Below are 14894 nucleotides of genomic sequence, written 5' to 3'. Positions count from 1 at the left end.
TTCATATAGAGTTCAGAATTTAAAGATGCAGATAAGCACGAGGATGGCCAAACTGTGGCAAGCAATTGAAGCATAGCAGCTAAGTAACATTAACTCAAGACAGCTGCAAGAAGAAAACCAGTAGAGGTTGCTGTGGTCAACATTATCTAGTTTTCCAGCACCCAAGCTGCAGAGTATAGGCCACAATCCCTTAACAGCAATGGAATCTGAGGGAGCTACTGGCATGTCAAATATGCGGGTTGACTCCCCAGCTTCCCCTTCCTGCAGCAAGTAGCATGGGTCTCGCAGATCAGCCACAGGAGGATTTTGACGGTAAGTCTGAAAGTCAGGCCACCCCAAAAGACGCCACCTGAAGCTATTAAGGTGAAATGAAATTTCTTATTTGGCACTACAGAAGCCACAATCAATAAGTGCTACTTCTAAATCATATCAAACAATTGTTAAGTGCTATTTCACAAAGTATGTTTGGTAAGACGGGGAAACACACTAAAGGACATTGAGTTTTGAATTCCTCATCTCCGTCATCCCAAAGAAGAGATATGCTGAAAGCAGCTTTCTTTTACAGTTGAGCACATATGGAAATAAATCATTGATTGTTTTCTGCAAGTTTCTCAAAACACAATCAGCAAAATCAACGGAGAGCTGTTAGTTACATCAAAGGAACTATTTTACCTCCTCCCCATCTTTACTAAAAACACTAAGGGACAAAGGATGGTAAAAAAAGATGTCCTGCTGAGAAAAGGAAATCTTTTATTTTCTAACTTATCTTAGGATGTCTCAGAACACACATAATATATTCTTCTCAACTCTACAGAAAAAGTTACAGTATAGAATGTAAAATAGGTATTTCTTCCACAAAACACAAAATCAGAAAGTAGCTGAGAAGTCCGCGTTTATTTTGAATCTGTGTATCAAGTTGTACCTGTAAGGGGTAGCAAAATTCCCTTCTGCAGACTACAGCTGTTATAATAATATAGAAGAGCATTGTGTGTATTACTTATTCATTGTTTCCTCACTAAGAATAGCTATAAAAGGTAGCCTTTTCACAGGAAACTAAAGAATTCACAACACAGGTTGGATTCATTTAACTGCTTTGGTTGGCAGAAAAAAAACCATACCCTTGACCAAAACAGATCATCATGAAAACTTAGAAGCCGACTCCTCTGATACTACCATTTTGCTACTCCTGCAGGATGAATCTTCAGAGGTAGAACACATCTAAATTACTAATATAAATAATGTAGAAATTATAGCAGAGGACCATTTTTATTCCCCAGCTTTATAAGCTTTCAATCTCCTTTACTAAAGATTTGGAGGTTACCCTCATGTAGTTTTAGAGCAGGGTCAAAGAGGAGAGTTATTTTAGGCTCCATATGAAGTTAATACTGCCCATTTTGTTTCTGAAATACATTACTCTTAGTAAGTTAAGCACCTACCAAAATAAGCAACTCAAACAGGCTTAGCAGCCTGAACTGGTTTAAAATTTAAACCTTCAGTCAAACTAGGGCACGTTCTTATGGAAATGTCCTCCCACTTAGAAAAATTCTATTTTATTGGCAAAAATCACTTCCTGAATAAAAAAGTCAAATTATTATCTGAACATTTTCACTTAACTGAAATGTTACATCACCAGCTTGTAGGAAAAGTAACAGTGATGCCATCATACTAGAGAATAACTACACTACTAAATTTGTACCACTCCACTCATGAGAATGATGGAATACTGAAAGAAAAACAGTAAAGAAGGCAGCAGCTCAATAGCTAGTACATAAAAATACTGTAATAAAAATAATATTTTACAATTTGGACTTTTACTTACATTGTCCATGAAATTTGGCTTAAATCCTCCCTCCTGCTGTCGTCGTAACTCCTCCTGCTCCCTCTGACGTAGCATCTCTTCTTCACGACGTCGATGTTCTTCTTCATGTCTGGAATATGTTTAAAAAATTATGTCAACTTAGATTCTTTACCTGTTCAGGCTTGTATTCAGTCTCAGGAAATAAAATCAAAGATATAAACAAAACTGCTCATTATTTAATTTTTTATACAGTGTAAAGTACTAATCTACTCCACCTGATGGATTTGAATATTATTAAAGTATTTTGTTGGGGCTTTTTTTTGTTTGTGTTTTTTTGTTTGTTTGTTTGTTTGGGGTTTTTGGTTTTTGTTTTTGTTTTTTTTTTTTTAACCAGAATACAGGTAATTACAACACCTGTATATTTCATACCTGTTTTTCTGGCTACATATCAGTAAGCAGGTTAAAATACTCCAGTTTTTAACAAGCCACTATGGATTAAAACATTTCAATACAGCCAAAAGACATTTTTAACCCTACAAAGTGTTTGTGTTTTGTTATTATTTTTCCTCGTCTACATTTCTTGTGATATTTAACATTAAAAGTATAAACTCAGTCAACACGATGATACTATGTCTGTGTTTTCTTAAATTTCAGCACAGGCATGAAAGCAAATATTTGTATGAATCAAATCTTCAAGGAAAAATGGTTTGCAACATACCAGAATATCAAGTGAAAACACCCCCAAAGATCTCATGTCAGACTACACATTTGTAATACTATTCCACATGCAGATCACTTGCCCATAAATCTTAGGAGCATGTGCATGTCTATTATAGCTGTATTACAGTTATGCTTCAGTCACACAGTTAAAAAAAATATGTTAAGACATTTCTACACTGTTTAGAAAGCTCGGAAATTTACAACAGAACCAGTAGAGCTGAAATTAAAAAAAAAAAAAAAAAAAAGGAAAAAAGGCAAGAAATACTTAAAACTATTCTTTTATATTACCGAAACTATTCTTTTATATTAGCATAACTGAACTCTTTTCTGCTTAAGAACATTTCAGAAACATCACACATTATGCTTTTGAAAAGCAACTCTTAGAAGCAGAAGAAATTTTATATCAGAAGAAAAATTTTATATCAAAAGGAGGCTCTACAAGCTGGAGTATCTAAATTCACACAGGCCTACAACAGCTACATGCCATATCCTTGCACAGTAGAAAATAAAATACCTCAACTGTATCTGCTTGCGTTTTTGAAGTTCTTGATTTCGAAGTTCTTCCAAACGCCTCAATTCTTCTTGACGTCTCATGAGATCTAATAGGATTTAAAATGTAATAAAGATAAAAGCTGCCAATGAGCAACGTGGCAACACAAAAAAAATGCTATTATTGTCAGATTATAGTCCTAATACTCAATTTGTACAGAATTTTCTCAACACACTTAACTAGTTTCTTCCCATAAAGCTTAGTATATGAAAAAACACACTGAATCCATAGCTCACAGAAACACAGAAAGGTACAAGACTGGCAAAGCCTCCCAAGCAAGTTACAGAAACAAATCTCAAGTCCTCAAAAACAGAAAAGGAGAAAAAACGCTATATCACTTAAATCACATCCTAGTTTTACATCCAGGGCGAGACATCAAGTTTCTCACAATGCTGTGTACTGCTAAATTCACACTAGTAAGAAAACATCTACAACATATATGGGCTTATACTCTCCACCACTTCTTGCAGACCATGGCATACACCAGAAAAAAGTGACAGGAACTTCAAGTGCCATATCCTCTTAAAAAGCACTTAAAAAGTTCTTAAAAAGCAGGGCGCTACCAACAGTAATTACTTTTGCTGTAGTAGTTTCTGAGTAGTCACATTATTGATTTCTGCCCAGAAGTTTTTGTTAGAAAGCAGTTGTTTCCCTCTTCCACCTTCACAGGATATTGGCCATATGATGTTATTTACAGACACTGAGAAACATTCCACTATACCACCTATTATATGCCTTTTATGCTTTAGTTCAACTACTCCACACATTTCTCTATGCATTTCTTCACTATTCTAATTAAAGCATCTTTTTACCTATGCAAATCACTTTTCTCAGCCTTGCATCAGCATCTATTATAACTTAACCTTTTAGTTTAATATTCAGAAACAACTACAATGACCAATACACTTCACCAAAATATCATGTATTTTTTTTCCCTAACAAATATTATTATCAGATTTTTACTCTCACAGTATCTATATTTACATTAGAAGTCCTTTCTCCATCACACTTCGTAGGCTTGTTTTTCCAATCTCTTCTGCAAAATTAACACATTTCACACTTCAACAGAATATGATTACATGGAAGATTCACTCAAATCACAAAGCCTGAAGGCTGCTTCTTTCCAATAGTGCTTGCTGTAGCAGGCTTGGCCACTCTTATCTCAGGGAGTGCCACAAGCACACTTTAAAAAAAAAAAAAAAAAAACCCAAAAAACCCACTTTATATTATTTCAGAGTACAAGTACACTTCTTCCTTTTAAAATTAACCTCTAGGTTGTTTCAGAGATCAAGAACTGACCCATTCTATGCTCAATGTTATACGCTGCTGGAAAAGTTGTTTCCCTGTCAGTTCTTTGTTCTTTCAAATTTATGTAGCATTCCCTTTTTCTCATGTTATTTCACTGGCACAGGATTTCCTACTTCCTCTCTACCACTAGTAGAGTCCTACTTTTCCCAATGTCCTCTCAATTTTTTTCCACAGCACAGTTCTGATTACTGCATTTCCTGAAATTCTTAGTATTTTGAAGTTCAACATAGCAATTTATGATCAAGTACCATTTGATTAAGGTAGTACATTGGCACAAAACCTTACTAGACAGATGAAAATACAGATCTAGAAGTTCCGGCTGTGCACCGAGCCAATCATATTAAAAGATCTGCAATGATGGTAATTCTGGACTGACATGTTGGACACAAGCCCCTTCTCCAAATAGAAAAAAAAAAACTGCAGTACAGCAGCTGTGAAAGAAAGACAGAAAGCATTATTATTAGCTTCTGCACTTTCTTGTGCTTAAAGAAGTAAAAAAGTGCAAGGTCTTCATTTTATCCTCAACCTTCTGCAGAGGGCAGAAGGTGAAAGTGTACTCTCTCCTCAGAAGCTAATCCTACAAGCAAGAATACTAAGTCCAAAAAGATTTTTAAGTTGTTTTAAGTTGATAGAGAACAAATACTCAGCTTCCATGTAACTCAGAATTAAGCTTCTGGTTAATTTCAGTCATGTTTTCCAGTATTTTCACTAACTATTTAACCACCATTATGAGGGAATATTTACACAAGTCTGAAGCATACCACCAATCATGCCAATTTACTTACACATGGAAACACAATTCTGCTTTACAAATTACTTCTTACTCAATCTGTCAAAACATAGCACTTAAAAGTGAAAAATTACACATATCAAAAGAATTAAGTCTACCTTCAGTATTAATACCACACCATGACAAACTGAGCACTTATGCCAACGTGTTCAAGTCCTACTAGCTATCATGAAGCAACTCCTATAAATCTTCACCTGCAGGAATATACGGACTCTAGTAAGCTCACCTTTCATATCTTCTTTTTAACTCCAGATAATTAATATACCATATTTCACATTTCAGAATAACTGTCTCAATACACGTCTACATCTGTGGTTTGTGCCTCAGGTATACAAAAATATTAATTCTAGGTTTGGATGCCTCAAGAGTTTCATTGCACCTTTCCAATGCAAACCCAGCGATCCAATCTCATTAACTGAACTCATATCCAGAGACATTGTTCAGACCAGCAAGATTTAGAACCAGCTAATGTCTGAAAACAAATACAGGAGGAAGAAAACATCTTATTTTCATATACACTGAAGCTGGAGAGTTGATGTGATTAGAACAGAAGGAACACTTACTAACCCCTAGAGTTTGGCAAGCTAAACATCTGCGCATACATAAGCGGACATCTAATAATCTGAACAGAATCCCAAGTTATTTGGTACCAAAGAGAAGTACTCTGTTAACCAAATGGGGAAGGAAAAAACCCTCTTCCCACATTAACAAAAAGCAAGTTTCCTCACTGAAATATCAGCACCAAAAGCATTCATATTCCAGTGGCTCTTTAACAGAAGGAATAATTCTTTTCCTTTTCCATATAAAACTGGAGCTTCACAGATATTCAAAACCGGAACATTTTTCCTTCACATGTCCTGAAAAGAAACCCTAATATCCACACAACATACCGAAGTTCTTCTCCCATGTTTTACCATCAAGACCTTTTCTATCTTAATAAACAGGCTACTGTCTTCTTGTCTCAGTTTAAAACATGATTAAGGCATGGCAATTTAGGAAAAAGTAATCCCTAATTTTGCCGTCAAGCATGGGCAACAGGTAGATCAATTCTAAAAAAATCTGAAGAGTGTAAATTCTAGAATTGGATCATTAGCGCTGTCAAATATTAACAATTAGTTAATGGTAAATTTATCCAACCTGTATTTTCAGCACTGAACCATCTTTAACAAAGTCACACATATACACAAAATAAAAATCTCTTCAAGTTACAAAAATGTTTTAAAACAGACTATGTGTTTACATTAAATATATCCAAGCATTTAGGTGCTTTCGTTCCACCAACCTAGCAAATATTCTAATCCAGCTCATACTGGTATTTTCAACATGTCATTCAAGTCAGCAGAAAAAAATTAAGATAAATCACCCTCACAGAGGGAAGTCTTACTACCAACAAAAATGTCCTTTCTTAACACCAAGCATTAAGTAAAGCCAAATAATTGCAGCAGACAGCTTGTATGAGTTACCTGGGTTTAAGTTTTGAAATGCATCCAATACTTACAATCTCGTTAAGTTAAAATCCCTTTAAAACAACAAGACACTCATTCAGCCTATCAAGCTTGTTATTGTGTTGTTTCTTAGGGACAAGAATTTTTTTAGGTAGCCATGATCTCCCTTAAATTAATATTTTTAAAAAGCAACTTCAGTGTTTCCTTCATGCAACAAACCTCGAGATCCTTTCCGACAGATTTGCAATATATTTAAACTTCACCCACTCAAGTCTTGCAATTTCGCAGTCATACAGAGGGAACTAAAATCAAGTAGTAGTTCAATAGTTCTAAAACGCAGTGATTGCATGGCCACAGCATTTTGGGAAAGACATGTTTTGGGAAGAAGACTAACAAGCAGAAAGTGCTAGATACTAGCCCTGCTACTGTCCTCCCTGCCCAAGAAACACAAGCTCCACTCACCTCCATTTTTAAAGATAGGGCTTGAAAACAATTGTTAGAGGACTTTTTTTTTCCCCAATACTAGCAGAAGACAAGATGTCCAAACAATTACGGAAGAGGGATACATGATCTTAAAATTTCAAGAACGACTGAAATTCATGGCAACTGTGAGTTATTTTGAGTTGTTACATACATATAATACTATGCACACAGACTTCTCAGTTGGGTTTCAAAGGAAAAAAGTAACGTTAGCTACTGCAACATTTCAAATCATACCAGAGGTGCACAGAACAGTCAAAAGAAGTACGAGCTATCATTTTTTATTTTTCCTGCACATGGCCCACAAATAGTGTTTAGTCCTATCTAGTATCATAAGCAACACCAAAAATGGAAAATAATTTTTCTGCATGTAAAGCTACCATTCAATTTCTTTACATAAACTACTTACACTATACAAGCTTTTTAAAAAGTGAAGAAAACAGACCTGGACAATCACCCCTTTCTCAGTTTCTTAATCCATCTCTGCAAATCATCAAGGAATATGTGTAAGGAGAAATATTACTTCCTTTTTCTCAGTTCAATGCATTTAATTAGATAGTATCGGGCAAAATCTCCAAGTTTTAACATACAGCTCAATACGCAACACAAAGAAAATCTGTGACAAAACAAATGTAATACTAGTAGATGATCTGATTTTACCTTGCCTCATCAGCATTAGCTGATGCTCATGTCTAGCTGCTTCCATTTCTGCCTCTAGTTTCTCTTTGGCTTCTCTAATGTTCCTGTCAACCTGTTCACGCTGTTGCTTCTCCATCTCATCAAGAGCCTTCCACCGTGAAGCATACTCAAACTCAAATGTTCCAGGCTGAGCAAAACGTGGAGGCTGTTCTCTTTCCCTAATAAAAATTTTGCAGTTAAAATGTACAGGACACATTTAGATCAACAGCTGCCAACAGAGAAGGAATTCATAAACAATCACTTCAAGTGTAGGTCTGACTTTAAATCAACCTGTCAGATGACTATGTTCTAAACCAGTCAAAGCTTAATTCGGCTGTTAAGACAAGTAATATGATCAGCAAAACCATCCACATAAAGATCTGTTCAATTTACATAATTTTAACATAAAAATTCATATTTAAATCAGGACAAAATACTAAGCTGCAACACTAGATTAACTGTGTTCAGTCTTCTAATGCAGGCATTCAAATCATAAAACCAGTTACTTAAACAAATATCAAACCTTACTAGACAGCTTAAAATATTAGCCAGAATTGCTAAACATTAAAAGGTGCCAACATTTTATTTCACATTATAATACTAATATTGTAACTATCAGTGACACATTTTTAAAAAGTGGTATTCTATAGCCTTATCAAAATAAGTATTTTAGCTTCAAGCAACACGATCTCTAAATGGCAATCAAATTTCAATATTAAAAATCAGTACTATCAGATTAGGTAACTTCAACTTCACGATCAAGACTCACTTTCTCATGTCATGCTCCAAGTTTTATCTGAACTGTGGAAGCTGCAAATATTTACACCCCACTCACTTTACAGTTACAGAAAAAAAAATATGTATCTGTGGATATACAGATCTCCGCAGGATTAGACCACATCCCCAATCCATAAAAGGCTGTAGCAGAACTGACAACAAGCTCCAACTGATTTCACTGTAGGTCAGGAATCCATCTACTTTAGTAAATGCACAGACTGTTAAACCAACAAGTCAAGTTTGAATTTTACTATGATTAGAAAACCTTGGCAAGGTCCTATCAAATCCTTTGACACAAAACAGCACAACACAAAAAACACTACTTCCTGTAACACAAATTCAAAAATAAATTTAGCATATATTTACCAAGCTAAGTAACATAAATCACATTTTAGAAAATAAAGCTAAACACAACTTACTTGTGATACTGTTGTGTTTTTTGCATTAGCTTCTCCGGGAGCCCATCTTCATCATCAAATTGCTCCATTGGTTCTACAACAACAGGTCGAGGTGTTCTGGAAGACAGTTTCAATTGAATAAATGAAACATAAATGAAGCAGTTAAAAGTTACTTTAGTATTTTGAGGAAACATTCCAGAAAGCTAACATGTCATCTACCATTCCCATGTCTTGCAAATTCTTCTTAAATTGCAGAACTCTGACAAATCCTGATTTTAAGAATTATCTTTGAAAGTAATTGTTTCTACACACAAAACCAGCTATTCTACCTAGAAACCACAATTTACTTGATGTAGTTCTGTTTGCTATGGAATATTTAAAGAGTAAAAAAAAAAATCTCGAAGTCATCTACGAACAAATACAAAATATTTAGGAAGGAACTACCTTTTTGTTTTCAACAGTGGGGCAATGCAGGGGCCATGATTATATGGGGAAAGCACCAAACCCAAAATAGAGCAACAGAACCTATTCATATTTCCACAGAATATTAAAAGTTACTTTTGAAAGTTACTCTACAGTTGAAAACAGCTTGACAATTTGGCATTAAAATTCCAGTGATAATTAGAAAAACATTTCTGATTAAGTTATTAAAAACTAATTCGGTGAACAACCATATTCTCACAAACCACAATCTTAATTTATCTTTGAAAATACCTTCCTTGAATTCTCATTATCTATGTAATCAGAGGCACATATTAGCCAGTACTGCCAAGGATAGCAGTATAAGGATCCTGAACTGTGTCAAAAGCTCTCTGCATCAGTCTTGGGAGCACAACCTATAATATACACCTTAAAGCAACAAGCAAAGAGCTGGAGACACTATTTTCAAAATGCCAGTGCTTGTTTATTGTGTTCCACACCTTTATTGCACTTTGTAGATCTTTTCACAGAAAAAAAAAAAAAATATATATTTTAATTACATCAACAGCTGAAAAAGAAAACTCTGGGCATCAAGTGCAAATTAAAAAGATAAAGTCTGGAATCCCAGAGCACAACTCAGCAACTGTTTCTTCTGATGTTATCTGCATGGCAATTGCTGGCAGTTCTGTTACTTAAGCACAACTCAACTGTGGTGTTAATAAGTTATTTTTTAAAGCAACATTTTAAAATCACAAAACGAATGTTTCAAATGCCTAGTTTTGATATATTTAGCCCATGAATTTAAGATTTTCTTCTGATCAGGCAAAGAGTTTTCAGCTAAAAATGTAAAATTTTAGATTCTGAAGCAAAATATCAAAGCATCATGGCAGCAGATTCCTGCTAATTATCTTTGCAACTGTGCATTAGGGAACATGTCAGCCACCTAAGCAAGACAAAACTCAAGTGCTTTTTATTCTCTCAGGCCATGGTTAGATGGTCATTTCAATTTAACGTATCTATCAATCTGGTAAAACAGGAATACCCTCTCTCATATCCCAGCTTCTTTTTCCGTCACACATCTCTCATGCCAAGAATAGCATTCATGTAACACTGAACTATATTAGTTCCCTGGTTTGGCTTACCATGCTTCTATTCAAATACTAACACCAAGAAAACCCAGAGGATAAGAACAAATTGCTGGCACCTACGGGTAACAGTAAAGACATATTTAGATTGAATTTATGAATTTACTACATAGCCACCAGGTCAGTTCAGTGGCACACAAAATTTATGAGATTATAATAACAAAGAGAAGTTCAGACCTTTCCCCACCTCCAATCTCCTCGTGCCTTATCCTCTCCTGGACCTGATGTTCACAGCACCCATATCAGCATATTCGTGTGCTTAAATAGCCAAAAATGAACCCAACAAAAACAGTTGAACACTTTTCTGTTGTTTTAGCAAGCACAAGTGGCTTATGGAAGCATCAGAAAGTTTTCTAGTGGATAAAAGATAAACAGCACAACCAGGGCAGGAAGAGAAACAGAACGCAAAGTTCCCCAATTTCATGTCAGCAAGCTTCCACACTATGGAACCATAGCCTTATTTTATCAAATAAGAGTCTGAAAAAATAATAAAAAAAAAATCCCAACTATCTGTAATTTCACACCATCTTTAAGAAAGCATTTAAAAATGTCACTACTGAATGTGTTAAAGCACAGCAGCTAACAACTCTTCAGCAAGTACAGAAATAAGAGATGCAAGACACAAGTGCTGTAATTTGCAAGCTTGCTTGCTCTTGAAATAGAAAGTTTTCCAGAGATCACTGCCATAAACTTCTGCAGATTCTGTCTTCATAAGCTTTCATGACAGAAATAAACACAGGAATACTTTCTTGAGTTTACAGAAATGTAAGAAATGTAGTGCACCGTTTCGCTAAGAAATAGAGAAATATTATTTTGTCACATTGTTACTGGTGATCCCAGAGTGCAATCAATGAAAATCAGTGCCACTAGAAAAAGTCCTAAAGGACTTTTCCTAAAGGAAAAGTAATATTGCATATAGACAAGGAAAAACAAGATATTGCTATCAGAATCTTATATGGTAATTACAAGTCTTGTAAACAGCAAGCAGAAAAAGATGGTTTTCCTCACCAAAAAAAAAAAACAAACAGGAGTATTTGGGGGTATTCATGTAAAGCACCTTAATTTCTCACCTCATGGCTTTCACAGTTTGAAAATAAAACTAGGGAATACTCATGAATGCCGTTTTCTTTCACATCAGAAATACATACTCAATATAAATTCAAACAAAAGTCTGTGAACTTACGTTGTTAGCAAGAATGCCCCATCACTGCATCTTTCTAGAGCTTTCCGTGCTGGAGGTTTTGCTGCAAACTCTACAAAACCTTTTCCTGTAGCTCTGCCACGATCATCTACTACAACAACAGCTCTTTCCACTGGCCCAAATTGAGAGAATGCTTGTTCCAGTAGCTCATTAGAAACCACAGGCGAAAGATTCTTGACAGTTAGGGCAGCTCCATGTGTAGCAAATCGAATTCGAAGTGGTCTGCTCTTCAAAATAGTACCATCAAGTTCTGCCTTCGCTATTTCAGCAAGTGTCCTAGATTCCTTTTTCAAGATATAAAATATTTTATATATTTTATTTTCAAAAATAACAGGTATCACTTTAGTGGTTTCCCCCCTCCCCAGAAAAGCAGCAATTTTTTTTTCCTTTACTTGAGCACATTAGCATCAGGGTCATTCAACTCCTTCCCCCTCCCAAAGTTCCTGTTCACTGATTGAGAAGAAAATACTCATTTGTCATTCCCTATAATTTATTCCAAAAAATGACAGACAAAAAATTTTGTTGCACCATAGAGGACTCAACAAATTCTCATTATGATGGATAAATTTGTGCTGCCCCGTAAAGGCTTTCAGCAGAGTTGAAAACTCTATGCTTTTTCACACTTACCTACTCAAATGTCTACATTTCGCATCCCTAGGTCCATATAGCAGGAAACAGTATTTTCAAAGATCACACTACAGGATCTAAGGTGGTTTTGGTTTGAGTTTTTGTTTTAAATAAGTGAAAATACCACCCTTGCTCATTACCACTGTTGGATGAACTCTCAATGGATGTCCAACTTGAATTTCATCAACAAATGATGAAATTACCTTCTTTCCTCATGTATTCATTCTTCTCACGTTTATGGGCTTTCTGCACCCACATCCATGAGACAGTCTGCATCAAAAACTGCCTCTTTCCCTATTTCAGAGATTTTCAGAGTTTGATACCTGCAATCCCTTATATTTAAATAAATTATTCTGTATATCATAGTAATTTTCTCCACAGTTCAACTGACTAGGTAAATTGTTAAAAAATAAGATATTCCCTAAACACAGCAGAAAGAGGAAGTTCAGATAAAGGCTATACTTTATATATCACATACAAAACTGAGTAATAACATGTAAATGTATCACACTTCCTTTAAAAAATTGCTGTTTCAGGCTCGAGGATTCTCAGGGTAAAAGATGTACTGCAGAATGCCACAAGCACTTATCTTTAAGGTGACAACCAAAAAGAAAAAAATCCTAACTAGTAAAATATAAGGAAAAATCGTAACTAGAGACACCCAAAGCACTCTAAAGCTATTCCCAGAGTGATATAAATCAGTGCATTCTAGACATGGCAGTCACGAAAAGTAATGCCACACATTAAATTGACTTTTAAATACAGTATGGTAAGCTTTTCAGATTATTCCTTTTTTGTATGCTGACTTGAGCCTATTCAGTCGAATACTGTATTAGCCCTAAAAATCTAGTCTTATGTGGACACAAGTAATTTAAACAACCTAAGGCCCCATTTCTATGCAATTTTGAGATTACAGGTTCTGTTTTCACGATGTGTGAGCAGTGGTATTTCGAAACAATATAACCTTTTAAATTAACTGTGTTTTCATAGACCAAACTATGTACAAGCTACAATTTGCTTCTGCGCACAGAAGAATTTTTTCCTAGTCCTAAAATACGATAAATTCTCCCAGTTAAATAAGGAAAGTCTTTATACAGGTATTATACGAACAAAGCAGACCGCGCAACCACATCTTCCATCCACTGAAGACTAACAGGCTGCAGGTATACCCGTGGTAGCAGCACGTAAATGGTCACTGGTGGAGGGGCCCCGAAACCAGCCGAGTATTGCGTAGTGAGGTGGGAACCTGAACGCGAGGGGCTGGGAAAGCTGGTCACAATGCAGGCCTCTGGCTTGGATATATAGAGGCAAATAGGGGAGGGGGAGGAGGAAGAGGAAGTTGAGGGAACAGCGCTAGCAGCAAGGAGAAAGAAAGAGGATGAAGGGCAGCTACTGTCCTTTTTTACAGCCGCTCGACAAGGAAAGGGGGAGGGCGGGAGGGGGGGGGAGTTACAGGGCAGCCACAGAGGCTCGCGCGAATCCTCACCAGGCGAATGAAGCCAAAGCCACGGTCCCGATTGATGAAGACCTCGCTAGGCTCCCCGTAGCGCTCAAAGAGGCGCTTGAAATCTTCCTCGGTGATATCAGTAGGCAGATTCCCCACGAAGAGCCGACACCGTTGCGTGTAACTCTTCTCGCCAGGTTTGAGAAAGCTTTTTATATCGATGGTGAAGCCAACCTCCTGCTCTTCATCTCCACCTTCTTTGCTCGGCACTAGCGCCATGGCCGCCGCTGCCTCGCTCTCCGTTTCTAGGCCCCGCAATCCTTTCAGGTTGCCACCACCGCCGCCACCCCCCACCATGCCGAGCGGCGCCGCTGGGGAACTATTCTCGATCCGTACTTGCTTCAAGTTCCTATTCGCTGCCATATTCAGACCTCGCTCCTGTCTCCCTGGTTTTCTCGGGGGACGCCGAGCCCGGTTCGACAACAACCCCCTCCGACCCTCAGCCAATTCAAAATGGCGCCGCCACTAACCTCGACGAGTTGTAAGGTCCCTGAGGAAAGCCCCACCCACCGCCGCTCGCTCTGCCTTCCCCGCCACTGCCCTTGCTCGTTGCTGGGCGCGGGGAGGGGTTTGCGCATGCGCTGTCCTGTGCGGCGGTGGCGATGGTGTGTCCGTCCATGGCGTTCTGCACTGCTCTTTCTTCAGCTCTGGCGTGCAGGCCAGTCTGCCTCGAATCGCGAGAGCTCGGGCTTTGCCTCTACAGAGACAGACCAGCGGGCTGTACTGCCTGAGAGGATAACCTGCCCAGAAGCTTCCTTACTAGCTCGGCTCCCTCGGTGCCGGACCCGCCCGCACGGAGAGCAGCCGCAGCCATATTGGATTAGAGGAGGAGTCTCGGCAGCGTTCAGAGCCTGCCAGCTCCGCGAACTGTCCGTCCCCAGGCCGAAGAACGCCTTGTCGCAGTCTCCCCTGAGAGAAGGGCAGGCGGGCGGGGTGTCTGTCTGGTCGCTGCGGGAGAGGGAGGCGGGCTGTAACCTGAGGGGGCTGCGGGGGAACGGCTCGGGGGAGGAACGCCCGAGCGCTAGGGAAAGGCCCAGGGGACGAGAGGGACGG

The 14894-nt window shown here is 37.7% G+C and overlaps 1 protein-coding gene across 5 annotated transcripts in view; it reads right to left on the bottom strand.

Moving 5' to 3' along the window:
• Positions 1-14309, bottom strand: part of PSPC1 (paraspeckle component 1) — a 61846-nt gene extending 47537 nt beyond the window's left edge. For 3 of the 5 annotated variants that reach the window (XR_015257491.1, XR_015257493.1, XR_015257492.1), the window contains exons 1-6: positions 13824-14309; positions 11693-11994; positions 8966-9061; positions 7752-7948; positions 3033-3117; positions 1820-1928 (exon numbers count right to left, since the gene is read on the bottom strand). Coding sequence is in view for 1 of the 5 variants with exons in the window: in XM_086739541.1 (XP_086595667.1) it covers positions 1820-1928; positions 3033-3117; positions 7752-7948; positions 8966-9061; positions 11693-11994; positions 13824-14204 (1170 nt within the window). In the remaining 4 variants the exon portion in view is untranslated. The remainder of the gene's footprint in view (positions 1-1819; positions 1929-3032; positions 3118-7751; positions 7949-8965; positions 9062-11692; positions 11995-13823) is intronic. The other 2 variants (XR_015257494.1, XM_086739541.1) reach the window with 1 other exon arrangement.
• Positions 14310-14894: the final 585 nt, after the last annotated feature.

Source organism: Chlamydotis macqueenii, chromosome 1, assembly GCF_036417535.1.
Source record: "Chlamydotis macqueenii isolate bChlMac1 chromosome 1, bChlMac1.mat, whole genome shotgun sequence".
Lineage (NCBI taxonomy): Eukaryota > Metazoa > Chordata > Aves > Otidiformes > Otididae > Chlamydotis > Chlamydotis macqueenii.
This window is presented reverse-complemented; position numbering and strand designations above follow the sequence as displayed.